The 24,029-nt window shown below is 39.7% G+C and overlaps 1 protein-coding gene across 1 annotated transcript in view; it reads left to right on the top strand.

Annotated features, from left to right (window-relative positions):
- The window catches only part of frem2a (FRAS1 related extracellular matrix 2a), a 69,171-nt gene that overhangs the window by 16,942 nt on the left and 28,200 nt on the right, over window positions 1-24,029 (top strand). Inside the window, exons 3-4 of the mRNA XM_026181444.2 lie at window positions 10,119-10,265; window positions 22,816-23,046. Of these exons, the coding sequence (XP_026037229.2) occupies window positions 10,119-10,265; window positions 22,816-23,046 (378 nt within the window). The remainder of the gene's footprint in view (window positions 1-10,118; window positions 10,266-22,815; window positions 23,047-24,029) is intronic.

Raw genomic sequence — 24,029 nt, 5'->3', positions numbered from 1 at the left:
AAAAAAGAAGAAACCAGAGCTTTCAGTAGCTAGTTTATCGTCTCTGCTGAGGCACAGTTTGCTCTCAGGAGTGCCAGTAACTGTCCTGCGATACATTAAACTCATCTTTCTGTTAAATATTACATTGGAGGAATGGGGAGATGTATGCTGAAGCTGGATTGATATGCATGCTAGAGTTCCTTTTTTGTGATGAGCACTAAAAGATCCTGCAGGAGAATGAATGCTTTTAAATGTCATCATTCATAAAAAAAATAAAAATAAAAAATAAAAGCCCAGAATGTATACATACACTGCAGTCACTTACACATACAATCAAGTGAAAAAGAAGCTACACCATTTTTCAAATCTAAAGTTCTATGTATCAGGACAGAATGAAAAATCATTTGTTCCTTTCTAGGTTGTAAACACTACATAAAATATTATACAGTGTCATTATTTATTTAACAAAAAATAAGCCAAAAAGCAGAAGCAGTGTCTGGAAAAAGTAAATATAACCCACGATTCAAAAGCTTGAAAAACAAGAAGTGATGATTCGAGACTTTACCAGTGTCTCACATCATTGCAGAGTATAATTTTGACCCATTCTTCTTTACAGCATTGCTTCAGTTTGTTGAGGTTTGCAGGCATTTATGTATGCACGGCTCTCCTGCCACTGCATTTCGATCATGTTGAGGTCTGGACTTTGACTGGGTCACTGCAACATCTTTATCCTTTTCTTTTTCAGCCATTCTGTTGTCGAGTTGCTGCTGTGCTCGGGATCATTTTCCTGTGCCACGACACAGTCTTGTCAACCTTTAACTGTCAAACAGATGGTCTCACATTTGTCTCTAGAATACTTTGATATACAGGGGAGGTCATGGTCGACTCAATGATTGCAAACAAAACAGCCCAGCCCAGATTATCAGTCCTCTACGGCTGTGATGGACAGTGAGGATGAGATGTTTGTGTTCATATACTTTGTTTAGTTTTCACTGGACATTGCACTGGGCAGTATGGCCAGACATCTTTACACTAGCCTTATCTGTCCAAAGGACATTGTTCCAGAACTATTTTGGTTTGCTCTGATGCAACATTGCTAACCTAATCTGTGCTGCCTCGTTGTTTTTAGAGACCTGGCAAACCTTCAAAACTAGTCAAAACTCTTGTCTTTTTCTAATTGTACTCTTATGTTAACTGAAGCCTGTAGAGCAGGGGTGGGCAACTCCAGGCCTCGAGGGCCGGTGTCCCTGCAGGTTTTAGATGCCTCCTTGAACCAACACAGCTGATTTAAATGGCTAAATAGCTCCTAAACATGCCCTGAAGTTCTCCAGAGGCTTGGTAACAAACTAATCATGTGATTCAGGTGTGTTGACCCAAGGTGAGATCTAAAACCTGCAGGACTCGAGGCCTGGAATTGCCCACCCCTGCTGTAGAGTCTTAAATGTAACTCTTGGGTTTGTTTTGTTTTTTGCAGTTTCTCTCTCGTACAGTCTAACCTTGGGGTGAATGTGCTGGAACATTCACTAATGGGAAGGAACTGTCCTCAATGTTTGTGAATAATCTTATAACCTTTCCCAGATTAGATGGGCAGTAACAGTTGCTTCTCTAAGATCGTTGTGAATGTCTTTTCTCCTTGTCAGTTTGTTAACGCACTCCTGAACCAAACCTGAGAACTATGCTGTGATTAAAACCACCTGGCTGCTAATTATTCTTTTAATTTCTGTGGAAAGATTACGTGTGTGCTTTTTTCACCCATTTGGGCATTTTTATTTTCCCATAGCTTTTGTTAAATAAATAATATGATGTAATATGTTGTTATTCATCTGAGGTCGTATTTATTTAATTTATAGACCTGCTAAGGACTGAATGATTTGGTTTTATGCCCTCATACACAAATGAAAAGAGGGTCCACTTTATTTTTCACATGACTTTAAATACAGACAAATATAAACACACCTGAGAAACCTACTTCTGGTCCAGCCTCCTGTGCACAATACAAGATTTTTTGTCATAGTTATTGTTGTTGACAAACAGATGAATTTATCATTTGTTTTCTTAAAACAAATTATGCCACATATTTTTGACACTGCTCCCAAGTGGCAGTAGATAGCTCCAACATTTAAACAGAGGTCCTAAAATCTCATCTATGCACTGCCAGTAAAGCACCATGTCAAGATTATTAGCACTGATGGAGGAGGAAGAAATGCTAGCACCCGAAGCTGTAAAATGAGTAATTCTTGATTTCTGTAGTGACAGTCGTAAGCTATGCCAGTAGTAACTTAGAACACGTGCTGGTGAGACATTTTTATGTACACCACTTGATAAAAGACTTCTACATAGAACATTTCCTATCTGTATCCTCCTCCAGAAACTTTCTCTCTCCATTCTTGTTTGCTCAAAGTGTATGTAAGGGAAGAAACTCAGAATAGCTGAGAAGAAGTGACTTCTGGGAAGCCAGGAGAGAGAGAGAATGCAAGGAAGCTTAAGTTAACCTAATTAAATATTACACTCCACCTTGTCTTTGTCCCCAGGTCTTTACCCTTGAAGCTATGCCGCAGGTTGTATAAGGCTGTCTTTGTAGACATCAGTGAAAAACCTCACATTTATTAACTGTATTGCAAGAACTTCAAAGGTTTGAGTATTCTTTGCCCCAAATGTCAATTTCAAATGGTTTCATGTGCAAGGTCGCTTAAGGTGTTTCTGCGGTACTCTCATGCCTAATGGCTATTGAAGGTAGGCAGGAAACAATGCATTATTCTGTCACACTCAACTTTTATCTCTTACGAGTGGGTAGGTGGGAAGTAATGTATGTGCACTCATTTCCTTTGTAGCCCACAGGCACACACAGTGCTCTCTGATGCACAAACAGCAGCATAAGATTCAGCTTTACGTTTGGTTTAGTTTGAACTCCTGTGATCAAACACGATGACTAGGAGAATTAATTACCTACACACATACAAAGATTGTCAAAATGTACTTGATCCTTGCAAATTAACAACAAAAATACTTCACACATGTTGGCTTATATTTGCCTTTGAGTCGAGCAGCATTTTAAATGCTTGAAATTGCCCAGGGCTGTGAATTCCTGGTCAGATTACTGATAACTCCCTACACCTCTGGAGATATCCGCTATCATGCTGATTGCCTTGAGTGAAGTGTAAATGTAGCAGAATACACATGTACAGTTTATGCACAGACACACTGCATTATAGTGCTGCTAAAAGACTTGCAAAATAACTTGCTTTCTGTCTGCTATAAGCCTAGCCCCACACACACACATGCACACACACGCACACACTCTCACACACAGACACTACTCTTAGAAGAAAGGAACAGCTGAGTGCAAAACCCATCACAGTCTTTCTGATCCTCTTTGCCACTAGTTGCACGCATGCCAAGCCTCTCAGTAGAATGACTGCCACATATCTGTCAGGATAAACTAAAAGCTACTGAAACATCCTGGGGGGTGTGAGATATCTCTATTTTGTCAACCATCAAAATTTATGTAGTGTGGCACTCCTTTCAGGTGGATGATGCGTGGGCTTCTGTTACTACTGAAATGTTATTGGTAGTCTATTTTTGTCCCAGCACTTAAACATGCAATGTGGTTTGTAAAAGAGGAACATTATGGCAACTGAACGAATAGAATTTTAGATTTAGTTTTTCCTTCGTAGACCAATGTTTCTCAAAAGTTTTCCACGGTGAGAGATCATTCAGTTTGTTGGTTGCATATAGCTCTGTTTGCCAGTTGCAGAGGGAGTTGGGGGTTGAAATACAAAGGAGTACAGAAGGCAGATGGAGACATAACAGTGAGAGAAAGGCCACACCGCCAGCAGCAGAAGAGAAGTAGTGTGTCGCACAATCTTGCTGTGAAAAATTTCCTTTGATTTTGAGTGTGAAATCTCAAGCACACACACACACACATACACACACACACAAATATACACAACTGAAGGCAGCCCTGATTTTTAGGAAAGATGCTAAAAAACAAACTTTGGTGTTGAATTCTAAAAATAAAAAAACCCAAAACATAGACATTTATTTGGTGGTTGTTACAGTAGCCACTTTCATTAAAAGCACAAATAATCACACACATGCACACACACCCTAAACCATGTGACTGAACATGCATGATCTATACCGCTGTGTGTTGGGCGATCGTGGCTCAAAAAGTTGGCAGTTCGTCTTGTAACTGAAGGTTGCCGGTTCGAGCCCCGGCTAGGACAGTCTCAGTCGTTGTGTTCTTGGGCAAGACACTTCACCTACTGGTGATGGCCAGAGGTGCCGATGGCGCGATATGGCAGCCTTGCTTCTGTCAGTCTGCCCCAGGGCAGCTGTGGATACAACTGCAGCTCGCCTCCACCAGTGTGTGAATGTGAGAGTGAATGAATAGTGGCTTTGAGGGCCCCGAAAAGCGCTATATAAATGCAATCCATTATTATTGTTAAAGTGGTAGTAGTGTACTAGTGCATCTGCATTTTATACTTATTGTTTGTGACTTTAACCTGTTGGTAGTGGTTGCTAGGCAACATGGTGACATCATGATATATCATGCCTAGTTCAAGTTTTCTGCACTTAAATGAGTTGACTGAAATAAAATGATAATCTGCTTTTGATCATTTTAATATCATAAATGCTTCAAATGGGCAAATTGTTATAATATAATATAATGTAATAAATTATTATGTGGTTGCTAGGTAGATTAGAACCTGCAGTTGTAGCTGTGTGCAAATGTTGGTGGTTAAATTCCTGATCATGTAAGAAGAGTTTGCAGGCAAATAGTATTATAGTAAGACAATAAACCAGAGCTGTTTTAATTTTGCATATTTCTAACATATTGCCACAGCTTAGAAGCAACAGCCAATAATTACACAATTTAAATACATTTAAATATAAGTAAATCAGTATGTTGTATTTAAAAAATATTTAAAAAATTAATAACCCAAAATTAACCCTCATACTGCTGACATTGAACATTGAATGGGGAATAATTTATTGCATAGACAAATAGCAATAATAATAATACTAGTAGCAATCTCAATGCTTTGTCAGTTACACAATTAATTCCATCAAAAGAAACAAAAGTTACTGTTAATTTGCATATTTTGTAAAATGAAAATCTATAGTTTTATTGAATGCAACTTTGAGCTATTATTCCAAATGCAGTTCACAAAATTATTTTAGAGCTTTTTCAGCATCTTTAGATCTGTTATGACTTAGTTTTCATTCATTTCAAGTACACATCATTTGTGGTCACTTTAACCCCACTATAAAATTATACACACAACCAGCTGTCCAGAGATGTAATCTCTGCAGCATGTTCTGGGTCTTCCCCGGAGCCTCCATTACATGCCCAAAACACTTCACTAGGAGGTGCCCAGGAGGCATCCTGGCCAGATGCCCAAACTACCTCAGCTGGCTCGTTTTCATCTGGAGAAGTAGCAATTTTAGTCTGAACTCCTCCCAAATGACTGAGTTCCTTACTCGATCTCTAAGGCTGAGCACACTCTTCTGAGGAAACTTGTTTCTGGCACTTGCACCTGTGATCTTATTCTTACAGTCACTATAGATAGCTCCTGACCAAAGGCGAGGGTAGGAACGCAGTTCCGCCGGTAAATCAACAGATTTACCTTCATGCTCAGTGTTTTCTTCACTACAGCAGATCAGTACAGCTTCCACACCACTACCATGGCGCTGTCAATCTGATGCTGCCCTCTCCCTTCACTTTTGAACAAACACCCATATGCTTAAACTTCTCCACTCGGGGCAGCGACTCATTCTGAATCCAGTGTGTACACTCCACTCCTTTCCAGCTGAGAGCCATGGCCTCAAACTTGGAGGTGCTGATTCTCATCCCAGCCTCTTCACACTTGGCTGCAAATAGCCCCAGAACAAGCTGGAGATCATGGCTTGATGAAGCCAACAGAACCACATCATCTGTGAAAACCAGAGATGAGAACAGAATCGGTCAGAAGCAGCAGTCCTGGCGGAGACCCACACCCAGCAACCAGTCTGGCTCTTTACTGCCAGACTCTCACTACTGTTGTACAAACATTGGAAACTAAGGCTAAACACACACTAAAGGCAGTTATAGCATACAATTTGCCTAATGCTTTGCTAAGGCCATGATAACATCTTAGAGTAGGAACCAATAGTGCTACCTTCCTGCCTGCAAATCGCGAACAAAGGTACATTGGAGGATCATTGCTTCTCAAAATATGGCTTTAAGTGTAGCTATGTGTTGCATGATCGGGACCTCTATCTCGCTCAGGTAGATCTGTGGATGTCTCCAATATTATGATAACCAGGTGATGAATGAAGTGATAGCATCTGAGTTTTTCTTCCTTAAATGAGTGTCAGAGTGTCCCTACTGCCCGGATATTGTGTGACACTTTAATTTAAGACTCACTGTAAGCACTAACTGAGCAAATCAATTCCCTTTATTAAAACTTCATAGAACATTTGGATTTTTAAAAAGCACAAATCAAAGAAAAATAAAAAGGAATGATGTGGCATCGTTAGGAACAAAATGATTCACAAAGTCATACAAAAATGGAATGATAAAAAAATCTCTCGATATATTTATATATCTATGAGATATTACAAAAATATACTTCTGGGGTCTGCACGGACCCCAGTCAGTAGGATGATGCAGCAAATACCATGACTCACTTGAGATTTTAAAACAATTAATAATTTGTAACACTGATATTTGCTAAATTTACGCCTTTACACCATTGAATAACACATTGAGTGCCGCCAGCTAACAAGGTAGTCTGTTTATGTCTGTTTATAGCTGAAAGATGTTTCATTGCTGTAAAAAAAAAAGATGGAGGGTTGCAAAAAGAAAACACAATAAACTGTAAAAATTCTAGAAAATTTAAAAATACTGTAAATGTGTTTTTCCATCATACCCAGCATAGCAACACACTGTGTAAAATAGGAGGAAGACTTTGAATATGTCAATAAAGTTGTTATAGTGGGGGTTAGTGACTATTATCAATATTAATAGTCATTTATTATCAATAAATTTAAAAAAGAAACCCTTTGCCTTAGCAGCATTTTCTAAAACCTAATCTACTTTTATTGCAGTATTGCTGATATATTCCTTTCGCTTAACTCTCACTTCAGATAGCTCACTAGCTGAATCTGAGAGCTTTGGCTCAGTCAGATTCAGGAGTTAATGAGATTCAGCTTTACAAAATCAAAAACTGCTTTAAACTCCACTTTGACTTTAACGCTAACATCTCTTGACTTTGCATAGCCTCAAGTTTTGTGACTTGAAAACCTCCCTAAGCCCAAAGTGTGAGAATTTAGGCTGGTCCCTGAAGTATATTCAAGAACAAAGCTGATACTCAGGCCTGTGTGAAGGTACAGTTGTTTTGATGCCTTAGCTTCAAATAGGGTTTCCTCTGGTGGTAAAGATCTAAATATCATTAAAAGGAGAACATTGAAGGGGAAAAACTGAGATTTTGGTTACTATGAGATTTATGCATGCTTTGAAAAGACTATTTTTTAAAAAGGCACTTTTACTGTTTTGACATGATATTACCTGCATTAGCCAAATGTATTCCAATATTTATTATTTCATTTCTCAACTCTGTCCAACAGCCAATTTATTTTTTATCTGTCTCCAGTCAGTACTGGGAATGTTAGTGTAGATTTGCTTTTCTGTTTAACAATTTATGTACCTAATTTATGTATTTATGCATTTTTTTCTTTGCAACTATAGCAGCTTACAGTTGCAATTACACAGTAATTTAATCAGGTTGCTCTGTTATAACTCTGTAAGTTGTAACTCCTTGGCATTTTTCCTTTTTAGTGCTTTTCGAGTAGCATGCAGTGGGTATACTGGAGTTTGTTTTTTTGTGTTTCTTTTTCTAAAGAGGGCTGTTTGTTCCACCTGACAGTGGGGTTAATGAAAGCATTGAGACTGAACCAAACAGTTTTTTCAGGGCATAAAACCAAAACACTGAATAGCCCTTTTAAGACCCTGCAGAGGCAGAGTTGGCAGTAAGTTCCACAGCTCGACGCTTCAAACAACCCTTTCAGATTATGTGTAGTAACTTGATTCAGTAATAATATATAGAAGTATAGGTGGCGCTTTAATTATGCAACATTATCTAAGTTATCCAAGTTGAGTCAAGCTACAAGGACCCAAATGAGATACAGTAGTTCACATCATGTGTAGCAGTGTGCTGGTAAACTGGATAACAAATCTTAGAAAATAGAGTGGAAAGGAGGAAACACACAGCAGTAAGGCAGTCAGTGATTGTGCCATGAAATAGATCCTACATCACAATGCAGCATCAGAACTGTAAGTATCAAAGTTTTATCTTCAGATTTCTCAGAGCAACTTGATCCTCAAAATTTATTGCTCTGGAACTAGAAGCCCTAATTGGTGAAGAAAAAAAAGCTTCTGCTTAGTTTCTGTTTGGAAAGCCTTTGAAAGACGCTGCAAAGCGAATTTAGCTCTATTGAGGATGATTTCAAAGCTGCTTTTTTTTTGTACGGTCAGCATATGTGAGAGGTCTTTTATCCCTCCAAAAGGCTGGAGGAATGAGACAGTCTGAAGCCCACTGACTCAGATCGCTATTGTCTGTCCACAGATATTCTCCCAGTGTGAGAGGTCACACATGCACAAACATGCGCACACATACAGACATACACACACACACACACACACACACACACACACACACACACACACACACACACACACACACACACACACACACACACACACACACACACAACTACGACTTCAGAAGGCTTATGCTGCATTTACTAACAGAGAGCCGGGATGAAAGTCAAGGTTGCAGGCTGCAGTGGAGTTAAAATCGAAGAGATGCGCATGTGTGCAATTTTGGATTTGCACCTGCTAAATGAAGCTTGAACTTGGCCTACAGGCTTTTTTGAGGATGCATGAACTCTGATTAGCTGTCTCCTCACCTCAGCATGTTGTGCGTATGTGTCTGTGCCATGCTGGAAAGTACTTAACTTTTCACCTCTGCTGATCATGAGCAGAACCTGAATTCACAGTAGAAGTACAAATTTTCGATATCTTTTCCAGTCTTGATTATACTCTTAAGTAAATATACTTTACAGTTTTAAAGAGTCAACTGACTTTTCTTTTTTCCCCCAGAGGCACTGGGATGCCTCTGTGATGATGGAGGTAAAATTGCTATGATTTGTGTGCTTTCAACAGCAATTCTGCTTCTGAATGTAAGCTGCATAAATGACTTGGAAGAACAAACAGCTGTGCAAATTGTCGTCAGAGGAGCTAAATGAGATTTCCTTTCTGACGGTCTACAAATAACGGTTCCATAAACAGTTCTTCACTTCTACATTATCTTCTACCACTATAACACCCACTCAGGCATAATTTCCAGGAATGGCATGCAGAGTTAGGTATTGTTCATTTCAACACAAAAGTAAAAAAAAGAAAATCGACCCTCCTCTACCTTTTCCAATCCACTTTTGCAAGCAGTAGATGGGCAAATCAGCTCCACAAAGCATCATCCTCCTGGCCTACTTGTTGAAGTGGCAGCTATTGAGTGCTCTATTAACCTAGCACTAATACATCCATTTGTTCAACAAACTTTTCTTTCATAACACTGGTTAGCTGGTGTGCTTGAATCATCAAGATGATAGAGAAGATAGAGAAAAAAGCAGTTCACCAAAGGAAAGCTGAAATATAATTATAGGGCACATTAAAAAAAAGAAGAAGATTGCCTGGTATAAAATTGTGCCGATTCTTTTTCATAAATCTGCAGCAGATGTGTTGTGAACATTTGGACTGTGCGTTGAAAAATAATTAAAACCCTTAGTCTTCGTTCAGTTTTACGGTAATTACCCCCACGGGTGGCAGAATTTCCAATCATAGTTTTCTAGTTTCTAGTTTTTGCAAAATGAAAATGAATGCAGCATGTAGTCTTTATGTCAGAGAAATAAACAGGTCCAGATCCACCTCAGCACATACACAATACCGTAATACTCCCATATTTAGAAAAACTGTACGAGTTGTTGAAGGGACAGAATTCAATCAATGGCTAAACTTCTAATAAGTGAGAAACTATTAATAAAATATTACAGTTTACAGTCAGGAGTGTTTTTATGTTGTTTTGGGGTTTTTTCAGGTGGGAACAAGTTGAAAGGACAGCAGTTTCGTCTGGATTGGGCCTGGATTTCTTTGGAGAAAGAGTACTATGTGGTGGATGAGGAGGAGAAATTTCTGGACGTGGTGCTCAGACGAAGAGGATACCTGGGGGAGACGTCTTTCGTTGGTGAGTCTGTTTAGTCTCCCTTTCTGATCAGAGGACATATGTTCTATCGTCTAGCATTTTGTCTTCAAGGGATGGCATTGAACAATAATGTCCGGTGGATTGCTTCAATTTTTTATATTATATTCATAGCCAACTTATCAAAGTCCTTGATCTCTCGTCAAATGCAGAGGTTGAGACTTTAGCATGCAAGCAAATTCTAAACAACTGTTGAAAACCTTTCAGATCATCCCCCATAGAGATGATCTGTAATAATTTGGTGGTGCTCTGGCTTTGCATTCCACAGCACATGCTTGCATGCTGGCAACCATTTAGTAAAAGCAAAGAGTACAACTTTACAGTACTTCCAGCATGGCCTGTTAGTTTTGATGTCAAATTCATATTCTCTTACTGTCTTTTTTCCGTAGAATTCAATTAAAATTTCAGTGCTTTACAGTGTCTTTTGAAATGCCAGGCTTTTCATAGCTACACATTCCTGTTTCTGCAACAAAAATTTTTTTAACAAAAGCTCACACATTCACGCAAAATGAAAATGCTATTGAAGCTAAAAATCTATTGCAGAATTTCCTTTTAACGCACATTTTGACCAGATTTGTCCTCAAAGTCAGAGTAATATTTTCTGGCTTCAAGCCAATTTAGTTTGCAAAAAAATAAGTTTTATTAGATTTAGGAAGCTGAGATGGTTGCAAGGTCGGTGCTTTGCTATGTACAGAGATGTAACTCTTTTCTTTTTTCTTTTTTTTTTGTCTTTAATGGCGCATACAGGAAACCGGTGTAATGCAACCCATAATTTTTCATTTGCTGTATTTGTCCCAGACGGTTAAGAAAGGACATGAAATAAATATTAAAACACGTGCATGTCAAAAGGCAATAAAAAATGCACTGACCAGATGGCTATGGCAACATTTGCAAAGAAAACACTGACAGTTTTATGGCTTTTACTGAGGTTGTACATTAAGTTCCTGTTACATACTTAGGTCATTATCATTCATATCAAGAGAAATCTCACCCCATTATCACCTTGTCTCTAAGTAATACAAAGCTGTAGATGTGAATGAATATTTATATGTTTTTCTCTTCTGACTTTTGGACTTCACTCTGTCTGGCGACTATGGCCGACCGTCCCCTGCAGTTTTAATGCCACGGTCATTGTTAGCTATTTGACAAATGTCTGTTTGCTCGGCTTGTGGACTTCAGTCTTTTGAATGAGTTTATTATTTATTTTGTTATGTCTTAATCACTTATCTAACTAACTGAAGAAGCAAATTATTAATAACATTATATGTATACAATAAAAATAAACATGTTATTTTATTTATTCACATCAATAAACTGTCATTTTATTTTATCAGAATGTTGTTTTGAATAGACAGTGGTGCATTGGTTAGCAGTGCCTCATATAAACAGCTTTCTAATCAGCGGGGACCTTTCTGTGTGTAGTTTGCATGTCTCCCATTGCCTGAGCAAGTTTTCTGCCTTGCTAACCACAGCACCACTCTGACACTCTGCGCTCCAAATAAAGATGCATCTGCGTGCAGGTGGTTGCTCCCCATGCCCCTGATCCCCATCTCCCGCAATCATCCAAAAGCAGAGTTGGGTATCACTCATGGCATGCTAGTTGCACTCTATTATAGACCACTTGTGTTGTTTTCTTCTGGGGGGGTTTTTGTAGTGCATAGCGCAACTGAAAACAGTAGAGGAAGTGGAAAGCAGGCCTATATGCTTCAGTCGATCACTGTCAAGCTGCTGGCAGGTTTGATGAGTCAGCACTCTGAGCTGCAAAATAAAGGAAAGAGCAGGGAATTGATTAAGACGACATTAAGTCGATGCAAAAGAAAAATGATTTGGAATATTTATTGGAGTCAAAAACACTCAGTTATTTGAAAAAAGTGCATTTTTGCTTGTTGATGGTGCTCGGTTGCTACAGTGTAACGTCTGTGAAACTGAATCCTGTGTCCATGCAGGTGCCCGAATACCTGAATATAAAACAAAGCACTGTGACCTGGCTTATTGCTTTGTAAAATCCTGGTTTGAAGCCTTTATTCTTTATGGGACAGTAATTCACAAAATGATATTTTGACTTGAGTCAAGCAATTAAGACCATAAAGTCACTGGGAATATCTTTACTGAGGTCATAAATTAAGCAAGCCTTCCGGTCGATGCCGTTCCCTTTAGGGGTCGCCACAGCAGATCGTCTGCCTCCATCTCACCCTGTTCTGAGCATCCTCCTCTATAACACCAACCCTGTGCATATTCCCTTTCAATACATCCATAAATCGCCCCTGTGGTGTTTTGTCTTTGTTCCGCCCCCCTGGCAGCTCCATATTCGACATCCTTTGTCCAGTATATCCGCTATCCCTCCTCTGCACATGTCCAAATCATTTCAACCTTGCCTGTCCAACTTTGTCCCCAAACTGCTCACCTCAGTTGTTCTTCTGATGTGCTCATTTCTGATCTTTTCAATCTTGGTCGCTCCCAAGGAAAATCTTAACATCTCCAGCTCTGCCACCTGCTGTCTTATCATACATCATAGCAGGTCTCACTATCATCTTGTAAATTTTCCCTTTCACTCCTGCTGCAATCCATCTGTCACAAATCACCGCTGACACTCATCTCCACCCTCTCTGCACTCTCTTCTTCTCCTCTCTTGTCATTGCCCTTTGTTTTGTATGGATGATCCCAGGTATTTACACTCTGCTCCTTGCAGATTTACTGCTACACCTGTGTTCCTTTTCTTTTACTGTCATTCCTCTTTTCTCCAGTTCACATCTCCACCTCTCCAGGCTCTCCTCGACCTGCTCTCTACTCACGCTACAGATCATAGAAACATAGATGTTACAACTCTCACCATTCATCCAGACTGAGGACAAGTGATAGGAGTACACACAGATTTTTATACAATGTACTTCTTTTTCCAGCCAAAGTTACGCCCTACTTTCACAAAGAAAAGATCATGTGTAAGTCATTCCATTGGCATCAATTTTTTGACCCAGAGCCTACACCCTGTCTATATAATACATGATTTTAATTATTTGATTGCCAGCTTTATCAATGGGCTGTAAGAGAGAAATACTTTTGAAAAATCTATAAGGTAATATTTGCAAGCTTTGAGCTAAAGATACATTTTTTGAGAATTGCACAAATTTTTTTTTCTTTCATAATTTCTAATACAGATAAAATCCAATATGGAAAATGATGTCTTCTGATTCTGGTTTGAGCCATGAAATCCAACACTGACGTGAAAATTGTTCTCCTGGTTTACAATCTGTATTTATAAAGGTACCCCACTCATTGGTGGTGCTATGGTGTGTGTAGGCCACAGACACCAGAATTTTATTGTAATCCTCTTTTACCCGTGCTCTGACTTTCCCCCAACTTTCAGGAAAATCAGCTTGGTCGTATTTATGTAATCCTGCTAAGAGACAAACAAACAGGCGGAACTGAAAACAATGGCAGCAGTGACAAAGTCGCATTTTGTCCCCTCTTTTGAATGTTGACAATACTGTAAGTGAATCATCGGATTTGAAATAAAGGAGGCATCATGCTGCCTGTGACACTCATCCATGTACATAACACAGTGTGGGCGGAGAACATGCTGGTGTGTGTCAGTCAAATCTTAAATCCAGCCAGTCGCACAAACATCACTGCCTGAGTTCTTAATAAGCCTTATGACCAACAGACGGAGGTGATTTTGTGTTGGAAAGAACAGCCCAGCATGTTTTTGTGCTTATGTCTGACTGTTTGTGGAGGTTTAAAGTTTAAAAGGATGGTGATGATGTTGTCCCTGAACGGCCCTTTTAGTACTTTGTTATGCTTCAGCTCGTTTGCCCTGCAAGAAGTAGCAGCTGTAAGCAGCTTTTACTCTCTCACCTCTCATCATTATTCTGTTAATCGCGGGGTCAGGTGTTAGCATCACAGTGTAGCGGTTAATGTTAGCTTTAAGACTCATCTACCTGTGTGTGTGTGTGTGTGTGTGTGTGTGTGTGTGTGTGTGTGTGTGTGTGTGTGTGTGTGTGTGTGTGTGTGTGTGTGTGTGTGTGTGTGTTTGTGTGCTGGTGTGTATATTTGATTCCTCTTGGGAAGGTTTTAAGTGTATCTCTTGGGCACACATGAAAGCTTGCGTTCAGACTCTCATCTCTTTGCACAGTTGGTGTGTGAGCACCTGGTTATCTCTGACCACACTCACATAGTACACACACACACACACACGCGCACACACACGCACACATCGACTTTCAAGCCAGCATTTTAAAAGGAATGTCTAACATGGCATGCTGACGTGCCGCTATGCATGAATGTGTTATTCATGTGCACTTACATGGTTAGTACATTTTAGAGGAAGGCAACATCAAGAAGAAAGAAATGTTTATTGTAGTCTTAAGAGCATCGGAGTTGTACCCCAGTGTAGTGGGTAACATGTTCACCTTATGTGTGAACATGTTAACCAATAGTGATTTGAGAGTGACATAAACCCTGCCTCTGGGGGTCATTAACAAGCAAATTTCAACTGCTGTTCCCAAGCCTGGATAAATGAGCATCTTGCATCAGAAAGGGCATCCTGTGTATAAAATCTGAGCCAAATCAGAAGATGCAGATCCATCTGCTCTAGTGATCCCTTGAGGAATAAGATGGCAGCTGAAAGTGCCGTTAGTCTTAAGAGAATAAGTGCACCGTTCCTCCACAGCACCAACCTAAATCACTCTAAGTGCAAATACACATGGAGTGTTCAAATTTCAGTCTATTTGTTTTAATGTGGCCTTTGTGGCACTGTTTAGGCACTAATAATAAAATATGGTGAAGTCTAGAGCAACAGTGATCAATGTAAAAAAAATAACCAACATGTTTTTCTTCATAGGTTTCTTCATTTTCCCCTTGTTATTGGTAACTGTCAACTAAGGGATGTTGCTTTGTTGTTGTTGCTATACACAGACATGTATTTATTTATAGTTATGTTTAGTATTTAAAACGAATTAATTTCTATTGCAAAAATGTAAAAACTGCAGTGAGATATATAAAACAGTCACAAGGGCCAGTGTCGTGCCTGCACATAACTGTCAACTTAGCAAGCAACCAATTCAAATTGTATCTTTCGGCACTTTCTTTACTAGCAGCCTGTTGGCAAAGCAAATCATTTGTTCCTGTCTTTAGGTTATTTATGAAAAATGCCAAAGATAACACAGTTTGGCAGGTAAAGAGCTATTAGCTGAGACCTTTTCATATTTCAAAATTGGAAGAAACCAAACAAATGGAGAACAAAGAAAAAGGGCAAGCCTAAAAAATATCTATAGCAGATCATCAGTATCTGAAAGTCATGTCCTTAAGACAGATGGAAAAAAAATCCAGCAAAACCCGACACAGTACATGTGAGATGTATCCTACCCTCGACGTGATCCAGGTGCTTTTTGCTGAAGTCTCAGCAGAAATGGTGGAAGAGTGGCTGTCAAGAAGCCATTCTTAAAGAATTAAAACAGATATTACACAAGAACTAGACTAAAAATCAGTGCTAACAGCTCTGATGGAGTGATGATCCCAAATTTAAAATTTCTGTTTCAAGTCTTTGTCAGTATGTACTGAGGAGGTCAGGAGAGAGACAACAATGATAGTCTGCAGCGTTCTGTAAAACACCATGGAGGCTCTGCCATGGTTTGCTGCATCCATTTCAGCCAGTGGTGTTGGGGTTCTTGTCTAAACTGATAGAATTATGAACAGAAAAGTAGCATCAGACTTCTGAAGGAAAGCATGTGATTGGCAGTGGCTTCAATTTTCAGCCTGACATTGATCCCAAACACACGGGGAGAGCAGTAAAAGCATACCTGGACCAAGAAGAAAACCACAATGAAACACTCATCAGTCATGGCCTGACCTCACCAACATTCAAAGAAGAACCTTGAATGTCCTTTAAGAAACCTGGAAAACTGTCCCTGAAGATTACTTAAAGAAATTACAACAAAGTTTGCCTAAGAGAGTGCAGGTGGCGTTGAAGAATAAAGGCGATCATAGCGAATATTGACTTTCAGGTTTGTTAGAATGGTACAAACTTATGAGCTTTTTCGCTTTTTATTTTCATTGCAAAATATTAACACATGAGTGTTGTTGCATTTGCAGTTATAAAAGAAATAAATGGACAGAATTCTGAGTGAAATTCAGGAGGGCTCGTTACGAGACCCGTTTTGATGGACAAAGCTCAGATCCAGCAGAAGAGGGAAACCTTGATGATGAAATGAAAGACACGTATGGCAGCTGGCATTAAAGTTTTGCTAGCTTTCAGTAGACTCGTAATAAGTGGCAGCCAGTGTCTAAAGTCTTTTACACAAATACAAGGAGAACAGCTATTTTTTCATTTCTTGCTTGTTCTGCGGTTTTGGTCCGGCCTTGGGAAACACGAGCTGGACTGAGGTGAGGTGCATGACTTTAATAGCTACTATAGTGTTATTATAAAACAGAAAGAAAATGCAGCAAAACATTTACATCTGAAAATAATATTTTTATTAATTCTACTGACAGACTCATGGATCCCATCATGAAACTGTTACAGCTCTAAAAAGAAATGTTAAAAGTAAATAACGTATGTGGAAATAGTTGGAAAAATTGCATTGGATTTGATGAGGATTGTGTCAAGGATTGAAAGGCAGAGAGAAAGCTGCCCGATGATGCTGCCAGAAGCTTGCTGCTGCTGTTGCAAGGGTTAGCTGATGAAAGCTGGTGTGGTGCCAGGCAACAGTGGAGGAGAGTTGTTACACATGGTCCATCACAACAGGATGTTCAGGTAGAGAGGATCAGTGAAGGAGGAACACAGAGATAAGATCAGGGTTCAAAGATGCTCCCGCAAAGCCCAGCTCAGGCAGAACAGGGCTGGACAAGGCCATGCGGATTAGACCGAATTCTATCCTCATATCCTCTTCTTTTACTTTTTAAGCTTTCACCTTGCTTTCTCATTTCTTATGAAAACAATAAAATTCCACTCTCGACCAAACATATAAACGTGCAGCCTAAATCCCGCTAATTAAGTCCCGTCGCTGTTTTCCTTCTGCCAAAGCGTCCGTCCCAGTGACGTCGGGCCACTTAGCTCGTCTCACATTCTTTCCCTTTTATCCGTAATCTCTCCTCACCTCATTTTACGGTAGAGACGTCCTTTTGCTTCTAACCTCCTTTTACTCATCAAAGGCACCATCTCTCCTTTTCTTGCGCCGTTACTGACTAATAGTCTAGCCTTCGGTGTTTGACATCAACTGTTTCTTTTCTATAAGTTCCCTTATTTGTGTTATACCTACCTTTTTCCCCTTCAGTCTCACTCCAAATTTTGGACAGTATATTGGGTGGAAATATGAGTCGTATATCTGTCCAATGCTGTGCTCATTGGCTGCTTATTCCCACTCTGCCTTCCTCTTCTGTTGTATCCTTTGTTTGGTTGTTACACATTTCGGTGCATATGCTGGTTCAGCTCTGTTTCTCCACTTGCTTTTGCACCTTCTCGCACTTTCCCTCCACATAACCTTCCATTCTCAGATCCACATCTCCTGTACATCTTTCCTTCCCTTCCTTTCATTTCCTTTCTTTGCCTTCTCTTTTCCTCGACTTTTTCCATTTCCTTCTCGCTTCCTGTCTTCCTTGCTGTATGAGCAATATGAGGGACCCCATAGGGACACAAGATGGAATTGAATTCTCATTCTTCTTTTTTTTTACTTATTGCATAAGTCAAAGCTCATCCTTTGAAGACTTTTTTTTTTATTTCAGCACTGTCCTTCTCTGGTCTGTCCTTGCCCTGAGAGATGAATTGTTAACGAGGTGTACTTTTGCCAGGTTAAGATATATTATCTCCTGTGGGACATATTCCAACCTCATTTTTGTTGCCAAGCAGAAGGGATGAAGAGATAATTGCATTTCACCAGGAGAGAAAAGAATCTGTTGGACCCCTCCATCTTTTTTGCGCAAGTCTCCACCTTTGCTGCCTCAGTGTGAAATGAGTCTAGTATAATGAACATGCAATCATCATGCTTTTTTTTTTTTTTTTTGAATTGTGCATGTTTCAATGAGCCATGCTGAGGTTACTCAGAAGCTAAAGAAACTACAACAGTGAATAAACACAAGGAAAGTTTGCAGCTAGAAAAAGAAGATGTGTTTGTGTTTGCAAGCAACTCTTTGGATCTGCGAGTCTGTACTTGTTGTGGAGACACAAACACAAGGCGCTCTGGCTCTAAGCAACAGTGCGATGGAGATCAAAAACACTCGAGAGGATATGTATCCTCCAGTGGAGAAGAAACCCCAGCGCAACCTCGGGAATTGTGTGCCTCTTCCCTCCAGGGAGTCCATCGAGGGTGGTGTAGTGAGACACCACCCTTTTAAGGACAGCCCTTCCTCTCTCCAGTAGGCACGCCATGGTGTACAGATGTTTTATGTGATGTGGATCTACAAATCATCAGAATAGGAAGATCAGATAGAAATACTCAGCTATGAGCAAACATACTTCCCTTCTTTAAAGTTCTAATCTTGTGTTTCTTGAAATGATGGCCATTCAGTGTGTTTGCATTGCGCGATAGTTTTCCTTGTTATTGATGAAGTTTGCTGTCTCGTTTAGGATTCTTTGCATACGTTCGTCTCAATGCAAATGACAACAAGTCCTGATACAGTATTTCCATATCAGACAACAGCACTGACTGTCATCTCCTCTTTATCAAAATGCACCATCATTTGTTCTGTGCTCGGAACAGATACATGTGTTGCATTCTTGACAGAGAAGCTGCCTAGAGCGAGGCTGCTGCTCTGAATCGTCTACAGACCTTTAAGAGTCTCGCAGATTTATTTTTAAATTTACAACGCGCATGAATCAATGCTGAAGCAACTTTTAAAAAATTCTTCATGTAGTCTGTATTGCTAACATGTTTCTTGGCCTCCAAATGAGATTTTTAGAATGTAACTCTAAAGAACTCGCATAAAGCATACATAATCATAACACACTGAAAATATCTATCTATCTATCTATCTATCTATCTATCTATCTATCTATCTATCTATCTATCTATCTATCTATCTATCTATCTATCTATCTATCTATCTATCTCTCTCTCTCTCTCTCTCTCTCTCTCTCTCTCTCTCTCCCTCTCTCTCTCTCTCTCTCTCTCTACATTTGCAACAACATTACAAAAACATGTCAACCCAGTGTATGGTCTAATCACTCACACTGCACAGGAGTGGGAGGGCTTGAAGGCTTTAGTTCTCCCTCAGCATTTGGTCACAAATTCCCATCAACACCTTTCCCACCTCACGTTTCTTTTCCCACCAACATGTCTTCCCTGATGTATGTTATTATTTTCTTTTCTCTTTTAATCATTACAAAGTGACCCCATTTCTTCTGACCAGTAATAACCCTTGTTTGGCTTTTAGCTGAAGTTTCTGGGAGCAATGGAAATTATTTTACTGTAAATAGACAGTAAAGACTGTCTGAATATTTCAGTAAGGTTAATGCAGACGGGTTCTTGTTTTTGAACTTGTTTGTAGCCATTTCAAACATTCAAAACATAAAGTTTTTTGCATAATGAATATGGTAGAGCATAAATGAAAGATTTGTGAACGAGCTTTCTTGAAACTAATCCCCAGTTTGGTTGACATAATACTACTGCTGAGAGACATTGTCACCACAAAGTTAAGTCCCAAATTAGCTGATGGCTCACCTGATACTATTCTTTGCATTTAGTTTATACATTTGACACTCTGTCCATATTATTTAGGTTGTTTCAGCTGGTCTACTGCTGTTGCGTCCCCCAACAAGACACTTTACAACTCACCCTTTCTTTGTTTTTGTGCTGTTTCAGACCTCCCCTGATCTGCTTCAGGCTTTCCGTGTCTGCACATGGAAAGATGAGAAAGTCCCAGAACAGAGCCATGCTCCCAAATACAAATACAACTCAACTACAAATGGAAAATGCACATTTCTTTTTACTTAAATAGTACTAATGGACAATAATTTTATACATTAGGGTCTAGTTCAATGTGTTGCTTCATCATTGCCCATTTCCTCTAAATTAATTGCCCTGTAATCCCATTCAAACGCAAGAAAGAAACTTATTCTTTTTACTTTAATGACTCTGCCCACTATTATTTTGATTTCACTTGACAGAACACCATTATCAACTTTCTATGCAGCAGAGACAGTCAAAGTGAGAAAATAATCACCCTGCTGCATAACACAAGACCCACAGACTCTGAACAACAACCTTATAAACATTAACTAGTGCTTGGGTAACTTCATTTTGAAAGCTTGATAGCTAATTAGCTGCTTGGTTGCAGAACATTAAACTGCACATAAAAGTACCTGCAAAACCGATTTCAGTCCTACTCTTGCTTTTAATAATGCAAAGACTGCCATCGCTGCATTCATTACCAACTGCAAGAGTATTGTTTTCACTTTGTGTTTCTGCGTGGGTGTGTAAGTCTGTGTTTCAGCATGTCAGATATGGTCTGACCCATAAGTTCTGCGTAATGATGAATAATAGTGACCATCTTGCAGTGGCAAAATACCAGGACGGACAGTCATTAGCATGTTGATGTTTCAGCCCTGCGAGTCTTCAGCGAGCGCTCAGATCACACTCATCTTCAGACTCGGCCTTGATTTTGATCCCAACTACTAGACACCTGCGGAGCTTCATGACTGAATTTTGAACGTTACATTTTGAGCCTGGTGTTTTCAGTAAAGCTGCTCACCATAGTGACAGTCAGACAAAAGCACTTGTCAAACTACTCAGACTGTCTTTGTAGTAGTTCACACTTCAGTTGATGTCTCCAGGACCACATTTTGCCGTGATGACACACACACAGATTGCTAGACAGAATCACGAGGTGGATCTATCGCCAGTGGTAATCACAAAATAATAGATTAATGACTACTAGCACTCATTATGGGAAAGGTCACCATGCTGACAGACGTCATGTCTTGTTTAAGATTGTAAAAGCTGATGGGATTTCCACTGTGCTTTAAGGAAATCAATCAACCGAGCATTTGTGCTTTATTTAACTTTAAACTCAAGTGAAGAAACTGGAACAGGACATTAAGCTTGATAGCAAATGAAACCAGCTTTGATAGTCTATCCAACAATGCCGTTATTTAGCAGTAGTTTTGTAACAATAATGATATTTGAATTCACATTTGGATTCCGGTTTGCACCAGCCAGCTCTCACTTAGACACACACCCAGCTTAAGATGATAGCACTGCAAGAAAAATGGATCCAAGACTTCTCCTGACAGCACTTCCGCTAGGCATGTCTTAGATTTTCCGGAAAGGCTTTCAACACCCCCAGAGAAATTGATTTTCTATGTTGCGATAGTTTAGCTGCACCGAGCAATAGAAGCATCTTTGGCTTTTCCTGTTGAGAAAAAAACAGAAAAAGAGAGAAAAAAAAACAGGAAACGTAAAGGCCGAGTGATACTTGTGGGGCTGTTGACAAAAACGCAGCAACAGCAGATGTTACCCTAAATGCGTTGCCGGCTACAGTTCGGCAGGGTTTGACCGTGAGTGTGCTTCACTTGATTTTGTTATTGTTGAACATCATCCAAAGCACTTTGCCCAAAGAGAAGCATTTGGTGGACTGAGAAAAAAATCTAGAAGAAACTCCAAAATCATGTACAGCAATATTAGAGCTTTTGCAAATAATTATAATGTCTGAAGGTCCTCGCAGGCATGGTAAAGACTGTGACTGTGCAACTTTTCATTCCGGCATGTGTGTTTATTTTCAGCTCAGATTTTGCATACAATACTCGCCTCTCCGATCTCGTTGTGCGTATGATTGAATGGATTCAGGCCCATCTGCATACGTTTGTCTCTTTTTGTGTGTGTGTGTGTGTGTGTGTGTGTGTGGTGGGGGGGGGGGGGGGTATCTGAAAAAGAAAACAAATCCTTTTATGTACAAACACATGCATCAGCCTGGCTATGCACACCTTGTTCTCAGACTCCTTCCTCTATGAATATAGAGGAAGGAATCTGAGCAGCATATTTCCAAATGTAAGGCTTTATTTTATGGCCTGTGCCACCTGGATTCCTTTTTGTTTAATGTGTAACCCCATTGGTACCAGCAAGCTTTCCTCATTTTATGAAATGTATCAACAAGCATGAATGTCTGATGGATTGCTGCAAAGTGGATTCACATGAAAGACGTTCGATAGACGAAGTGAGCGGCATTTGAAGGGAAAGGGTCGTGACGCACACACACACATATACCCATTCATGTATGCGTACCTAACAACTATGGTAGCTAATCCATCTCAGTAAGCTAAAATATGCTTATTTAAATCCTTCAGTCACAAATTCATTTCACACATTGAGGCACTGTAGTGATCAGTGGAGAAAAAAAATAGAAGCAAAGCACTCTTTTTCTCACCTCTCTGAACAACATTAAAGGGTGTGAATATCTAATCTGTTTGTCATCTGTTTCTCTCTCCCGCCTGTCATCCTTTCATTGTCATTTTCTTTGTCTCCGCTCCTTTGGGTTTTTTTTTAACTCATCTTTTTTGCTTTTCTTGTCTATTCCTTCTTTCATGCCCATCACCGCCTTCACCTCTCAGGGATTGGCACCCAGGACGGCAGCGCAAAGAAGGAGGAGGACTTCAAGGGCAGGTCCCAGCGGCAAATTCAGTTCAACCCGGGACAGACCAGAGCCACGTGGCGTGTTCGGATACTGAATGATGGGAAGTACGAGCAGGCAGAAACCTTTCAAATTTTATTATCGGAGCCGGTGATGGGAGTGATAGAGTTCCCCGTCATGGCAACAGTTGAGATCTTGGATCCCAGTGATGGTCAGTCCTTCCCATATGCACCTTTTACCCTGCCTTCAACACGCACACACAAACACACACACACACACACTCACGCACGCACACACACACACACACACACACACACACACACACACACACACACACACACACACACACACACACACACACACACACATGTTTTATGTGACAATTATCAGCGGTGATGAGTGGTAAAATACATTTACTTAAGTAAGGCAGTTATTGCTCTCATAACTCGATTTTTCTGAGAGCTTTAGTGACTTGATAATTTGCAGACACATTATAGAATCACCTACTGAATTATGATGTAATATTGCACATATATTATCCTTGCTCACACCGTTTCAAGATGTTACAACAAGGCCCCTTTAATGCTTCCAACCTTAAGGTAATTCCTATGAATTCTAATGAACTAATGTCCAGAGGAGGCCAAATATTAACTATTCACAAATGATGCAGGTGGAGGATTATCTCATAAGAAGAGCACATGGCCTCTAGTGTACTAGAAAAAAAGAGAAAAGCGTGTTGGATGTGTGAGAAGTAGGCAGATGAACTTAGTGACATTACCAGGAAAAGCATGATAATGGCCAGAGTTACTTCAGGTAAGCTAGCTCCTGACTGTGAAATGGAAGAGAACAAATCATGAACAAATAACAGGATATGGTTTTACAAAGTAAATTGTTGCAGCTTTTATTAATGTTCTAAGAGCTGTAATTAAGGATATTGCCAAATTTGGCCAAAGCATTAAATGAGGGACTAATTAGAATCACATGTTGACTTTGCAAAACACATTTTTGACCAGAACTGAAAAATCTATACTTTAATCTAACAATACTAAGTGCTTAATATCCTAAAAGTCAAAGGCCTCCTTCACTACAGCATCATCATTTTTGCCATTTGTCACATTTGTGACAGTTCGTTACAACTGCTTGAGCACTGACTTAGTGACACTTTGGTGCCCACCTTTGAAATGTGTTGATTTG

This window comes from Astatotilapia calliptera, chromosome 10, assembly GCF_964374335.1.
Source record: "Astatotilapia calliptera chromosome 10, fAstCal68.1, whole genome shotgun sequence".
Lineage (NCBI taxonomy): Eukaryota > Metazoa > Chordata > Actinopteri > Cichliformes > Cichlidae > Astatotilapia > Astatotilapia calliptera.
This window is presented reverse-complemented; position numbering and strand designations above follow the sequence as displayed.